This window comes from Bos taurus, chromosome 24 (genome assembly GCF_002263795.3).
Source record: "Bos taurus isolate L1 Dominette 01449 registration number 42190680 breed Hereford chromosome 24, ARS-UCD2.0, whole genome shotgun sequence".
NCBI lineage: Eukaryota > Metazoa > Chordata > Mammalia > Artiodactyla > Bovidae > Bos > Bos taurus.
In genome coordinates, this window is record NC_037351.1 from 7563929 (window position 1) to 7579883 (window position 15955).

Below are 15955 nucleotides of genomic sequence, written 5' to 3' on the forward strand. Positions count from 1 at the left end.
TATTATCAAATCAGCAATAAAAATTATAATAACCAAAAGAGTACATTATCTATTTGGATAGGAACCATATACAACCCCAGGTTTTTAAGGTAAAAGTGTATAATTCACACCAAACAAGTTGCACACAGCAATGACTCCACCCACAGGCCAAATTTATTCACTTTCTTCATATTTTCTGTATGTAGTACTTGATGAATGTTTATTGGTAAAGGGTTTTTTCCTTCTTCTCTCAAACTGAGAGTGAGCAGAATATTTTAAGCAATATGATTATGGATGTTCTGTACTTAGCACAGTTCTCAGAAAATAAGTCAGAGAGATGAAATCCAAAAAAGTGTGGGAAAGAAACTGAAATATCAAAAGGAAGCTAGAAAAAGAGTCACAGGAATGCCTTCGTGACTTTCTGAAACTAGTAACATGGGCAAAATTTGCGCCTGTATATGTTCATGATTAGTTAGTAGGGGAAAAACATTTTTTTCAGTTCAGCAAAAACACAAAAAGCAATGATTTTTAATGGTCTATGCTGGGAGGGATTGGGGGCAGGAGGAGAAGGGGATGACAGAGGATGAGATGGCTGGATGGCATCACTGACTCGATGGACGTGAGTCTGAGTGAACTCCAGGAGTTGGTGATGGACAGGGAGGCCTGGCGTGCTGCGATTCATGGGGTCGCAAAGAGTCGGACATGACTGAGTGACTGATCTGATCTGATCTGATCTGATGAGATAGTGATGGTTATCAGAATATTATTGTTTATAACGAAATCACCATCCGTGTTATAGTGATGCATTTTCACCTGTGCTGTCCAGTGTATAACCACAGACTATTCCAGCATTTCTTTTAACAACTAGTGTCAAGCTTCACCAATATCCCTCATTATTTTTAAAAACACTAGTCATTAGAAATTAAAAACACTGGAAAGTTTCTATTTTCATACCACTAGATATTCCAGTGATGATAGTTAGTTTTAAAAATGGAGGGGAAAAAGCTCATTACACTATTCTGATTTCATTATTCAGAGGCTTTGGACGAGAAGATGCAGCATAAATTATTAAGAGACATCAGAAAAGTTAAATTAGAGAACAGTGCAGTAATATGTCATATAGACCTCAATTCTGTTATCTACACTCTGAGTTTTCAAGCATTCTACTTCCTCAGGTGTAGCACAGACTTCCCTTGTGGCTCAGCTGGTAAAGAATCCGCCTGCAAGGCCGGAGACCTGGGTTCAATCTCTGGGTTGGGAAGATCCCCTGGAGAAGGGAAAGGCTACCCATTGCAGTATTCTGGCCTGGAGAATTCCACGGACTGTATAGGCCACAGGGTCGAAAGAGTCAGACACAACTAAGGGTCTTTCACTTTCACTTTCAGTTGTAGTATGCAAGTGTATAGGCAAGAACACTGGAGTGGGTTGCCATTTCCTTCTCCAATGCATGAGAGTGAAAATTGAAAGTGAAGTCGCTCAGTTGTGTCCAACTCTTAGGGACCCCATGGACTGTAGCCCATAGGCTCCTCCATCCATGGGATTTTCCAGGCAGGAGTACTGGAGTGGGGTGCCATTGCCTTCTCCGAGTATGAAATTAGAAGTGATCAAATAGGAGATGGCAAGAGTGAACATCGACATTTTAGGAATCAATGAACTAAAATGGGCTGGAATGGCTGAATTTAACTCAGATGACTATTATATCTACTACTGTGGTCAAGAATCCCTTAGAAGAAATGGAGTAGCCATTATAGTCAACAAAGGAGTCCAAAATACACTACTGGATGCAATCTCAAAAACAATAAAATGATCTGTTTCCAAGGCAAGCTATTCAATATCTACATGGTAATCCAAGTCTATGCCGCAACCAGTAATGCTGAAGAAGCTGAAGCTGAATGGTTCTATGAAGACCTACAAGACCTTCTAGAACGAACACCCAAAAAAGATATCCTTTTTATTATAGGGGACTGTAATGCAAAAGTAGGAAGTCAAGAAATACGTGGAATAACAGGCAAATTTGGCCTTGGAGTACAGAATGAAGCAGGGCAAAAGCTAACAGAGTTTTTCCAAGAGAATGCACTGGTCATAGCAAATACCCTCTTCCAACAACACAAGAGAAGACTCTACACATGGACATCACCAGATGGTCAATACTAAAATCAGATTTATAATATTCTTTGCAGCCAAAGATAGAGAAGTTATATAGAGTCAGCAAAAACAAGACTGGGAGCTGACTGTGGCTCAGATCATGAGCTCCTTATTGCCCAAATCAGACTTAAATTGAAGAAAGTAGGAAAAACCACTTGATCACTTGGGTATGACATAAATCAAATCCCTTACAACTATACAGTGGAAGTGACAAATAGATTCAAAGGATTAAATATTATAGAGTGCCTGAAGAACTATGGATGGAGGTTCCTGACACTGTACAGAAGGCAGTGATCAAGACCATCACCAAGAAAAAGAAATGCAAAAAGGCAAAATGGTTGTCTGAGGATGCCTCACAATTAGCTGAGAAAAGAAGAGAAGCAAAAGGCAAAGAAGAAAAGGAAAGATATATCCATTTAAATGCAGAGTTCCAAAGAATAGCAAGGAGAGATAAAGCCTTCCTCAGTGATCAATGCAAACAAATAGAGGAAAACAATAGAATGAGAAAGACTAGAGATCTCTTCAAGAAAATTAGAGATACCAAGGGAACATTTCATGCAAAGATGGGCACAATAAAGGACAGAAATGGTATGGACCTAACAGAAGCAGAAGATATTAAGAAGAGGTGGCAAGAATACACAGAAGAACTGTACAAAAAAGATCTTCACGACCCAGATAATCACAATGGTGTGATCACTCACCTAGAGCCAGACTTCCTGGAATGCAAAGTCAAGTGGGCCTTAGGAAGCATCACTACGAACAAAGCTAGTGGAGGTGATGGAATTCCAGTGGAGCTATTTCAAATCCTGAAAGATGATGCTGTGAAATTGCTGTACTTAATATGCCAGCAAATTTGGAAAACTCAGCAGTGGCCACAGGACTGGAAAAGGTCAGTTTTCATTTCAATCCCAAAGAAAGGCAATGCCAAAGAATGCTCAAACTACTGCACAACTGAACTCACTTCACACGTTAGCAAAGTAATGCTCAAAATTCTCCAAGCCAGGCTTCAACAGTACATGAACTATGAACTTGCAGATGTTCAAGCTGGATTTAGAAAAGGCAGAGGAACCAGAGATCAAATTGCCAATATCCGCTGGATCACTGAAAAAGCAAGAGAATTCCAGAAAATCATCTATTTCTGCTTTATTGACTATGCCAGAGCCTTTGACTGGATCACAACAAACAGAAAATTCTGAAAGAGATGGGAATACCAGACCACCTGATCTTCCTCCTGAGAAATCTGTATGCAGGTCAAGAAGCAACAGTTAGAACTGGACATGGAACAACAGACTGGTTCCAAACTGGGAAAGGAATAGGTCAAGGCTGTATATTGCCACCCTACTTATTTTACTTAAAAGCAGAGTACATCATGAAAAATGCTGGACTGGATGAAGCACAATCTGGAATCAAGATTGCCAGGAAAAATATCAATAACCTCAAATATGCAGATGACACCACCCTTCTGACAAAGCAAAGAACTAAAGGGCCTCTTGATGAAAGTGGAAGAGGAGAGTGAAAAAGTTCCTTAAAACTCAACATTCAGAAAACTAAGATCATGGCATCTAGTCCCATTACTTCATCAAATAGATGGGGAAACTGGAAACAGTGAGAGACTTTATTTTTTGGTCTCCAAAATCACTGCAGATGGTGACTGCAGCCATGAAATCAAAAGATGCTTGCTCCTTGGAAGAAAAGTTATGACCAACCTAGACAGCTTATTACAAAGCAGAGACATTACTTTGCCAACAAAGGTCCGTCTAGTCAAAGCTATGGTTTTTCCAGTGGTCATGTATGGATGTGAGAGTTGGACTATAAAGAAAGCTGAGTACCAAAGAATTGATGCTTTTGAACTGTGGTGTTGGAGAAGACCCTGGGACTGCAAGGAGATCCAACCAGTCCATCCTAAAGGAAATCAGTCCTGAATATTCATTGGAAGGACTGATTCTGAAGCTGAAACTCCAAAACTTTGGTAACCTGATGCGAAGAACTGACTTGTTGGAAAAGACTATGATGCTGGGAAAGATTGAAGGTGGGAGGAGAAGGGGATGACAGAGGATGAGATGGTTGGATGGCATCACCAACTCAAAGGACATGAATGAGTAAACTCTAGGAGTTGTTGATGAACAGGGAGGCCTGGTGTGCTATACAGTCTATGGGGTTGCAAAGAGTTGGACACGACTGAGCAACTGAACTGAAATGAACTGTTGCTATAGACTGAACTATGTCTCCCTAAATTCATAGGTTTAAGCCCTAACTCCCAAGGTGGTAGGATAGGAGATGGAGGCTTTGGGAGTAATTAAGTTTAGAGGAAGTCATGAGGATGGGACCCTCATAATGAATTAGCACCCTTGTAAGGAAGGACAGGAGACAGCTTGTTCTTCTCTCCCTCTCCCACATGGGTCCACAGCAAGAACTTGGCCTCCAAAGCTGTGAGGAATTAACTCCTGTTGTCCAAGCCACCCAATCTGTGGTATGTTGTTATGGCAGCCTGAGCAAAGATATAATATTCTCCCCATTCCCTAAAATATACTGAAAAACAACATAAGCCAAGATTGTTTATTTAGACTCCAAATCTATGACAATGCTTTAAGAAGAAATGTAGGACTACTACTGTTCATTCAAAACCTTATGTACAGTGAGTTAATGTATTGATTGTTTATTGAAATAAATGGCAATGTCACAGAGCAAGAATGTAGGGGACCTGGGCTTTACCTTAGCATTTTTCTAGGTGGTATGCAGTCTTGAGACAGATCCTTAATAGCTGAGGTTGATCAGTATACTTTCCTCTAAAGTATTGGTCTGATGTACCCCAGTGTTCATAGCAGCACTATTTACACAGCTAGGATATAGCAGCAACCTCAATGTCCAACAAACACGAATGGATAAAGAAGCTATGGCACATATATACAATGGAATATTACTTAGCAATAAAAAGGAAGGCACTTGAGTCAGTTCTAGTGAGGTGGATGAACCTCAAACCTGTTACACAGAATGAAGTAAGTCAGAAAGAGAAAAACAAATTTAGTATATTAACGGATACCTATGCAATCTAGAAAGATAGTAATGATGAACATATTTGCAGGGCAGGAACAGAGACATAGAGAACAGACTTTGCACACAGTGGGGGATGGAGGGGGTGGAGCAAATTGAGAGACTAGCATTTAAACATATTCATCACCATAAGTAAAACAGAGAGCTAATGGGAAGTTGCTGTATAATACGGGTGCTTGTCCCCAAACTCAACCTGGTGCTTTGGGACAACCTGAAGGGGTGGGATGGAGTGGGGGCTGGAAGGGAGGTTCAAGAGAGAGGGGGCACATGTATACTAGTGGCTGATTCGCGTTGCTGCATGGCAGTAGCCAACAGAATATTGTAAAGCAATTATCCTCCAATTAAAACTGATTTTTTTTTAAAAAAAAAGGATTGGTCCAAAACATTTCTGAAGTCCTTTCAGTTCCAAAGTTCGACAACTCCCCGTGCACTTTAAAGGGAAGGACGGAGCCGCACACTTACCGTTCTGCTCCCTCTGCACGCCTGCCGCCAGGAGATCGGGCTCCCCGAGGCTGATGTCATTGAGCCGGGTCCCCAGACACTCCATGCAGAGGTGTTTGCACCACTCCTCAGCTTCCAGCTCTGAAAAGAAGCACAGGCCATCAGAGTCAGCCAAGGCTGCCTGGGAAGAATGAAGAGGACTGCTTCCTGAACCAACTACCCCGGCAAGTGGTGAGCCTTAAAAATCCACTTTAAGAAAGCTAGAAAGCTGTATTCAAGAAGTGAAATAAAAGTCTCCATGACTGTTGCCCATGATTTGACATTATAACATTGTATCTATTGTATATTAAAGATATTTTAAGTTATCCCTATGTAATTTATCTTATTTATAAAGAATAGACTGAGAAGATTTGTTTACTATCCAGTATACTTAAGATTGATTTAGTTTGGGGAGAGAACGTACTTAATTTAAATATTAAATATAAAAATTATGAAATATATAATATTTAATTAAATATAAAGTAAAAATACTTAAGTGAATAGCTGGAAAACGTCAAACTAAACACACGAATGTCTTCCTGAATGTAACGTTGGTTTGTGCAGACAGAAGGTCTGATCCTCGAGCCATTCTGAACTGCCGTGGATCACAGATCAACAAAAGAACGTAACCATTTTTTTTTCTACAAACATCAGAAGTTTTTAAAGTAAGGGCCATCCTTACTTTAAAAAATTAGGGATAGGATATTGAAAATAACTTTCCCCTTTAGAAAGCTCCAATTGCCTAAAGATATTAATTAGATCACTCTCTTTTTACTGCCGTTACTCTGCAACTTCTTTGTATCTGTGTTTTTCCTTTGCTGAAAACATAAGAGTATCTCACACCTCACAGAGTCTTGTAGTATCAAATGCTTCCACAAACATGGATGAATTTGAACTTAATATAAGACCTAGGTGGGCGAGATGGTTAAGGATATCCTAGCATGGGTCAGCACCAAGACAGAATTGGAGGCAAAGAGTTCTAACTATTTTTGTATCCAAAGGAGTATGAGGTTAGAAATTTGGGGCCAAGCCCCCAAATCGATTCACAGAAATTGAATAAGAGCTTTCTATTGACATCTGACCAGAGAATAGAACTCTGTGGGAGACTGTGGGTTCTTTTTACTTTCTAACAATATTCCATGGTCTTGATAAAAGAGGAATTTCTGACTTTTCATGTAGCATAATTCTGTACTAGAGCCATTTAATATAGCTTTCCTTTAAAGTTCTTGCTGTTCTCTGTGGATGACACTCCAGCCCTTGCCTTGGCATTTTAAATCCCCATAACAACGTCATCTGTGACAAGGTTTCTTGACTCTAGGGATTTGAGCACCAACTTCTCTGCTCCATGGCCAATGCCATCAAACCTGGCTAACACTTCCTTCCTGTGCTGGGTCACTCTGCCTTAGCATCAAGAACGAGTTTGATCAATGAGATGGCAAGCCAAATTTGTCATTTATTTTTACTTTATGAAGAGCATGGAATATTGTTAGAAAATAAAAAGAACACACAATCTCCCACAGAGCACTATTCTCCTAAAAACAACAGTTCCCATGTTCCAATCACAAAAGTGGTTTTTCTTTGCAAAAGGAATGGTTAGAATCCTTCAGGGATGGTTCTCTGTGATGTTAGTCACTGCGCCTGCATACATCGAGGAGAGAGTAGATTCTCATGCGGCCTGGTTTGGGTGGTGGGCTTTTCCTCAGGAATCTAGAAATAAATCTAGAAAATGAACCTTCCCATTCACTCTATGATGTTGTTTAGTTGCTAAATTGTGTCTGACTCTGCAACTTCATGGGCTGTAGCCCACCAGGCTCCACTGTCCACGGAATTCTCAGGCAAGAATTCTGGTGTGGGTTGCCATTTCCTTCTCCAGGGGATCTTCCCAACCCAGGGATTGAACCTGCGACTTCTGCATTGGCAGGCAGATTCTCTACCACTGAGCCACCAGGGAAGCCCAGGGCTACTATAATGACAAAAAAGCATTGCTGAGACTCACAGCTTTCTTAAAAAAAACCCTTTTCTTCTAGAAACAGAATGCCAGCATTCATAGAAAAAATGTATGGAAGCAACAACAGCATATATTGAAAATAATTTTTATTAGGTATATGAGTTTCGACATATAATTTATGAAAGTTTTGAAAGCTTTCCTAACAACGATCAGAATCTCAAGCCAATTTCCATGACATGTCTCTAGAAGTCCTTGACATTTCTGGGAAGGGACACAACATGACTCCAGCTTTTGCTTTTTACATTTCAATGTTTTGAATGTTTCTCAGAACTACAATACTTTAAATCACCAGTGAAGTCACATGCAGGTAACACCCCATCTGCAGGACTACCTGCTAATATTTCCAGGACCCCAAAGATGGAAAGAAGAGTATCTACTATGCCATTTGAGGTGAAAATAAAAGTGTTAAATATGACAAAGCATCTTTGCACCAACGTTCCTTTTAACTGTTTCTGGTCTCATGGTCCAGTGGTTCACACGGCATGGTCCTAGGATTCTCATTATCAAGATTTCCTGGGAGTTTATTGAAACTGGAGATCTGCCCATCCCAGCCCTTGCTTGTTTGTTTAGTCCCTCAGCTGCGTCTGAATCTTTGCAACTCTATGAGGGCAGGAGGAGAAGGGGACGGCAGAGGATGAGATGGTTGGATGGCATCACCGACTCATGGACGTGAGTCTGAGTAGGCTCTGGGAGTTGGTGATGGACAGGGAAGCCTGGCGTGTTGCAGGCTATGGAGTTGAAAAGAGTCGGACACGACTGAGTGACTGAACTGAACTGAACTGAATTGAGGGCTGTGGCTGAGCCTGGAGGAGCCGGGGCTCCAGGACCTGGGCTGAGCAGTGAGCAGGGAACCTGTTCAGGGACTTGCAGGGCAAGCAGCAAAGGGAGGGTGTGTGTGAGTGTGTGTATTGGTGTGTGTCTTTGTGTGAGTGTGTATCAGTGCATGTGAGTGTGTCTAAGTGTCTATCAGTGCACGTGAGTGTGTATATGAGTGTGTCAGTGTGTGAGTATTTGTGAGACTGTGAGTGATGAGTGAGTCCGTGGGTCTGTGTATCAGTATGTGAGTCCGTGAGGCATTTGTGTCAGAGTATGAGTAAGCATTGTGTGTCTGTGTGAGTGTGTGTCTGCACCGATGTGCTGGAGGAACCAGGCTGCATGGAGGGTGGCCAGGACTGAAATGGGGAGGCAGGTCTAGGGGCCACACCGCTGCCCGTGACCAGTGCGGGTCAGCCCTGAGGTCACGGTGAAGTCTGAGAAGCAGTCGGCACTCCGGCCGTCCTCTTCCAGGTTGTGTCTGGTTCAGTTAGATCAGCCCCAAATGTGCACGTCACGTCAAAAGTATTCACTTTTGTAGTCTGCACACTTGATCTAACAGTCTTGTTGCAGACAAGTACATTTGTTTGAGAATTATACAAGGCTTTGTGGTTTAAAACCTGTTTTTGATGGTCACCTTTCAAATAATTAGAGCTGTGCTTTTTATTTGTTCTTTCTTAGGCAAATGCTCTGTATTGAAGTCCTTTAATATCTTTTATTGCACGTTAGTTTACTTTGTCCCATCCTTATTTAATTAGCGTTTTTCTCCCAGTTAACCTTACATCTTTCACCTTTCTATTTTCACAGAACTGAGCAGATTAAACACAAAGGCAATAATCTCAACCCACTGCATTTTTAAATAATTATTTTCCCATAAATTCAGTGCCTTTTGTCTTCATTTTATCTTTCAAATGTCTATCTTGCTCTATACATAGTGTGTAAATAATGAAATTTCTTTGTGGAGAAATAAAGGCAGAAAATGTTCTACAACGTTTTCTGCATTTTCCTCTTCATGGTGGAAGTGCTTTTTCATTTACATGTCTTTTTCGGGTAGCCTGCAGCTATGCTCAAATTCTTAATTCAGATAAATAACTTTTCTCTGGCACAGAAACCTAAATAACATTTTCATTATGTATAGGATTCGTTAAATGGAGAAATCTGGCAATTTCCAAAAGAGAAAAGCTGAAAGATGTTTATGAATAACAAGACAAATAGTAGAGAAGGGAGACTAAACTAACTGAGTGAATTATGAGACAAATGGGCTTATTGATTGTAGGGAGAATGACCATCAGCAGTCCTGCAGAGGAGAGATACAGTCATAGATGGATGGCCACTCCTGAGTGTCTTCCCATCACTTCTTTTTAGAATTCTGGGGAAAGTACAGTTATATTCCTCTGCATAAGAGGAGGTCTTTATACCAGACTCTTAATAAATACTTACTGAACAAATGATTAAATTTAAGTTTTATCACTTTCACTAAATTTAGGCCTTAGGATAAAGACATGAGGGTTAAATGATCCAAAAGGAGCTTTGAAAACAGTGAAAAATTTTCTCCCATGTATACAGAAAACAGGCTGTCAGCTAAAATCATATAGCAGAATTAAAAATAGCACCAACTCAGTTTCATGGTAATTTATTGTAAGATGCAGGCAAGACTAGCTTTATGTGGAAATAATAATTTAGTCCTCATTAAATTTGGCTTTTATTGAAAATCTTATCAAAATTTAGGTAAAATAATACTGCTTTGTCTTCAGCAAAATCAGGAATTTTTAAGTATATGTAATTTTTATCTGCTGGGCAGATTTGCTATAATTTGGTGATAAATGTTGTTTTTGTGGTATTAAAGTCTTCTTAGATACATGCTTTTCTGGAAAATGAAGAAAAAAATTGTCTCCTGATGTAGACTGTTGCTTAAAGACTACAAAGAACTCTCTTATTGTTATTTGAAATTTATAGAGCCATTAAAGTATACATTTTGATGATACTTTTCATTCTTAAAAATTGGCACCTACTTGTTACTAAGCAGGAATCCCTTAGAAGAAATGGAGTAGCCATCATGGTCAACAAAAGAGTCTGAAATGCAGTACTTGGATGCAATCTCAAAGACGACAGAATGATCTCTGTTTGTTTCCAAGGCAAACCATTCAATAGCACAGTAATCCAAGTCTATGCCCCAACCAGTAATGCTGAAGAAGCTGAAATTGAACGGTTCTATGAAGACCTACAAGACCTTTTAGAATTAACACCCAAAAAAGATGTCCTTTTCATTATAAGGGACTGGAATGCAAAAGTAGGAAGTCAAGAAACACCTGGAGTAACAGGCAAATTTGGCCTTGGATATGGAATGAAGCAGGGCAAAGACTAATAGAGTTTTGTCCAAGAGAATGCACTGGTCATAGCAAACACCCTCTTCCAACAACACAAGAGAAGACTCTATACATGGACATCACCAGATGGTCAACATCGAAATCAGATTGATTATATTCTTTGCAGCCAAAGATGGAGAAGCTCTATACAGTCAACAAAAACAAGACCAGGAGCTGACTGTGGCTCAGATCATGAACTCCTTATTGCCAAATTCACACTTAAATTGAAGAAAGTAGGGAAAACCACTAGACCATTCAGGTATGACCTAAATCAAATCCCTTATGATTATACAGTGGAAGTGAGAAATAGATTTAAGGGACTAGATCTGATAGATAGAGTGCCTGATGAACTATGGACTGAGGTTCATGACACTGTACAGGAGACAGGGATCAAGACCATCCCCATGGGAAAGAAATGCAAAAAAGGAAAATGGCTGTCTGGGGAGGCCTTACAAATAGCTGTGAAAAGAATGGAAATGAAAGCAAAGGAGAAAAGGAAAGATATAAGCATATCTGAATGCAGAGTTCTAAAGAATAGCAAGAAGAGATAAGAAAGCCTTCCTCAGCAATCAATGCAAAGAAATAGAGGAAAACAACAGAATGGGAAAGACTAGAGATCTCTTCAAGAAAATTAGAGATACCAAGGGAATATTTCATGCAAAGATCGGCTCGATAAAGGACAGAAATGGTATGGACCTAACAGAAGCAGAAGATATTAAGAAGAGGTGGCAAGAATACACAGAAAAACTATACAAAAAAGATCTTCATGACCCAGATAATCACGATGGTGTGATCACTCACCTAGAGCCAGACATCCTGGAATTTGAAGTCAAGTGGGCCTTAGAAAGCATCACTACGAACAAAGCTAGTGGAGGTGATGGAATTCCAGTGGAGCTATTTCAAATCCTGAAAGATGATGCTGTGAAAGTGCTGCACTCAATATGCCAGCAAATTTGGAAAACTCAGCAGTGGCCACAGGACTGGAAAAGATCAGTTTTCATTCCAATCCCAAAGAAAGGCAATGCCAAAGAATGCTCCAACTACCACACAATTGCACTCATATCACACGCTAGTAAAGTAATGCTCAAAATTCTCCAAGCCAGGCTTCAGCAATATGTTAACCGTGAACTTCCTGATGTTCAAGCTGGTTTTAGAAAAGGCAGAGGAACCAGAGATCAAATTGCCAACATCCGCTGGATCATGGAAAAAGCAAGAGAGTTCCAGAAAAACATCTTTTTCTGCTTTATTGACTATGCCAAAGCCTTTGACTGCGTGGATCACAATCAACTGTGGAAAATCCTGAAGGAGATAGGAATACCAGACCACCTGACCTGCCTCTTGAGAAACCTGTATGCAGGTCAGGAAGCAACAGTTAGAACTGGACATGGAACAACAGACTGGTTCCAAACAGGAAAAGGAGTACGTCAAGGCTGTATATTGTCACCCTGCTTATTTAACTTCTATGCAGAGTACATCATGAGAAATGCTGGGCTGGAAGAAACACAAGCTGGAATCAAGATTGCTGGGAGAAATATCAATAACCTCAGATATGCAGATGACACCACCCTTATGGCAGAAAGTGAAGAGGAACTCAAAAGCCTCTTGATGAAAGTGAAAGTGGAGAGTGAAAAAGTTGGCTTAAAGCTCAACATTCAGAAAACGAAGATCATGGCATCTGGTCCCATTACTTCATGGGAAATAGATGGGGAAATAGTGGAAACAGTGTCAGACTTTATTTTTTTGGGCTCCAAAATCACTGCAGATGGTGACTGCAGCCATGAAAGTAAAAGACGCTTGCTTACTGGAAGAAAAGTTATGACCAACCTAGATAGCATATTGAAAAGCAGAGACATTACTTTGCTAACAAAGGTCCGTCTAGTCAAGGCTATGGTTTTTCCAGTGGTCATGTATGGATGTGAGAGTTGGACTGTGAAGAAAGCTGAGCACCGAAGAATTGATGCTTTTCAACTGTGGTGTTGGAGAAGACTCTTGAGAGTCCCTTGGACTACAAGGAGATCCAACCAGTCCATTCTGAAGGAGATCAGCCCTGGGATTTCTTTGGAAGGAATGATGCTGAAGCTGAAACTCCAGTACTTTGGCCACCTCATGAGAAGAGTTGACTCACTGGAAAAGACTGATGCTGGGAGGGATTGGGGGCAGGAGGAGAAGGGGACGGACGACAGAGGATGAGATGGCTGGATGGCATCACTGACTTGGTGGACGTGACTCTGAGTGAACTCCGGGCGTTGGTGATGGACAGGGAGGCCTGGCGTGCTGTGATTCATGGGGTCACAAAGAGTCAGACACGACTGAGCGACTAAACTGAACAGAACTGTTACTTAACTGGCCTTGTGGATGCATTATGGACTTTTCTGTTTCTCTTACTTTTTCTGTAGTAGGAAGACAAGAAGCCAGTGACAACCGACCTGCTCGCTTCAGTAAAGACAAGAAGCAGGTTGAGCTCACAGAAATGAGCCCTGTCTGCTGAAGTCCAACCTAGGATTGATCAGTTTGGAGATGCAGAACTTTCCATTTTCTAAGAGATCCCTCTTTGTTTGGTTCCTTCAGACCCAATTTTGGATTTCACATCTTTCCTCTACATCTCCATTTCATTCTGTGTTTACTGTTATCATAGCGTTTATGAGGTGGTATAGTGGTTTAGTCATTCTGTCATGTCTGACTCTGCGACCCCGTGGATCCTAGCACGCCAGGCTCCTCTGTCCATGGGATTTTCCAGGCAGGAATACTGGAGTGAGTTGCCATTCCCTACTCCAAGGGGAACTTCCCGGCACAGGGATCGAACCTGGGCCTCTTGTATTTCAGGCAGTCTCCTGTCTTGCAGGCAGATTCTTTACTGACTGAGTCACATGGGAAGCCCCATAGCCTTTATACTACTGAGCTATTTGTCTGTCCTTCCAACCAATATATTCTGAGATTGGAGTGAGGGAGACACTGATATAGTCTAGAGTGGGTGCAGCACCTGGATATGGAAACTAATAAATAAATGTGGAGGGACTTCCCTGGTAGTCCAGTGGTTGAGAATCTGCCTTCCAGTGCAAGGAAAATAGTTTGATCCCTGGTCCTGAAACATTCCACATGTCATGAAGCAACTGAGCCTGTGCGCTTTAACTACTGAGCCCATGCTCACTAGAGCTGGCGCTCTGAGACTCGAGAAGCCACTGCAACAGAAGTCCATGGACTGCAACCAGAGAAAGCCCATGCGCAGCATGAAGACTCAGCACAGCCACAATGAATAAATGAATGAGTAGATAATTTTAAAAAGACAGCACAGCCAAAAACAAATAAATGAATGATTCAATAATAATTTTTTTTTGTTCTAAAAAAGAGCTTTTGTCTTAGTCACGTTCTCAAAAGGCCCAAAAGCAATTCCTTTCTATGCAGCAAACATGAAGTACTTGGGAGCAGAAAGGAAAACATTTAAGAGGAGAATTGTGTGTTGGAATACAGAAATGTGGCCAGTGCTGTGATCAGCTCTGGAAGACTGTGACAGAAACCACACAGCGCTCTGAGACAGTTTCTCTTGGCGGAGCGCAATTTATTACAGGAAGCCTTGATAGCGTCTCAGAGTATGGAATGGTACTTGGTCAACAGCCCCAGTGAACCTGGGCTTGTGTTATCCTCAGAGCTCCCAGAAAGGAATGCAGCCTTGCCGGCCCTTCAGTTTCTGCCCAGTGAGCCTGCTGTTAGACTTCTGTCCTTCAGAATTCTAAGATGATGAATCTGTGTTGGTTTAAGCTGCTACATGTGGTGTCCTTTTTAATGTAAGAAACTGAACAACAAAACAAACAACAAAGGCCAATTAGTCTCTTCCTTTCTACCAGGAAATCCTCCAAGCAAGCAAATTAATTTAAGGGGATGTGATCTGTGAAAAATTAGGAGGGTATGTAGATCTGGATGGAACATGATGTGATTACATCTGCTTGAAGCTTAAGAAATAAAATAATGAGGAAAGATTTGCTGCTCAACAGTGGGGTCAGGAAGTCTCAAAATAGAGAATGCAAGAACTGCCAAGAATTAACCAAGAAAAAGCAGGGGGGTTGGGGGAGGGCTGCTGAAAGAGGACGGAGGTGAGGTGGAGCAATCACTGGAAAGATGAAACTCAGCTAGAGCCTGAAGGTTTAAGAAAGGACAGGGTAACTGGGTACATGATCTACAGGGAAGGGATGTAAAGAATGAAGAGACATCATATAAAAGGTTAATGTGACTTAAAGGGACACACTGGGTTTAGAGGATCAACAGTGGTTTTTGTGGACAGTCTTCCAATTATGTAGCCTTTCAGGGAGGGAAAAAAAGGCCAAAAAGAAGAAGTAGCCTTCAGCAACTGGGTGGGGGAGAGGAAAAGAAGAAAAAGTAGGAAATGTACATAAGTGATACCGTGCAGTATTTGTCTCTCTCCGTCTGGCTTATGTCATTTACCACAATGCCTTCAAGGTCCATGTTTTCACAAATGGCAGGCCTTCCTTCTTTTTAAAGGCTGAATAATATCCCATCACACATGTACCACATTTTCTTTATCTGTTCAACTGTCGATGGACATTTAGGTGTTTCCATACCTTGGCTTGTGTGAATAATGCTGTCATGAATAGGGGAATACATATATCTCTTTGAGATAATGATATCTTTTTCTTTAGATATATAACCAGAAGTAGGAAATGGCAACCCGTTCCAGTATTCTTGCCTGGATAATCCCATGGACAGAGGAGCCTGGTAGGCTACAGTCCGTAGGGTCACACAGAGTCAGACATGACTAAGTGACTGAGCACCAGCAGGCAGGAATATAGATCATGTGATGGCTCTATTTTTGATTCCTTGAGGAACTTCCACACTATTTTCCATAGTGTGTGCACTAAGTTGTATTCCTGCCAACAGTGTACAAGGGTTCCCTTTTCTCCACATCCTGGCCAGCGGAGAATTTGTTATCCCTTGCCTATTGCATATATGGTCAGTTAATTTTCTAAAAAGGCACCAAAAATACACAAAAAGTTCTTCTTTATTGAAGTAAACTTTATAATACCAGTGAATGAGATTGAAAATCCTCTTATGCTTAGATTCAGCTAAAGCTACCAACTCAAAATAGTTAAATATCCTCACA

The 15955-nt window shown here is 41.0% G+C and overlaps 1 protein-coding gene across 1 annotated transcript in view; it reads right to left on the bottom strand.

The window, feature by feature from the left end:
• Window positions 1-15955, bottom strand: part of DOK6 (docking protein 6) — a 416940-nt gene that overhangs the window by 165382 nt on the left and 235603 nt on the right. The window contains exon 4 of the mRNA XM_002697666.6: window positions 5638-5757. Coding sequence (XP_002697712.1) covers window positions 5638-5757 — 120 coding nt within the window. The remainder of the gene's footprint in view (window positions 1-5637; window positions 5758-15955) is intronic.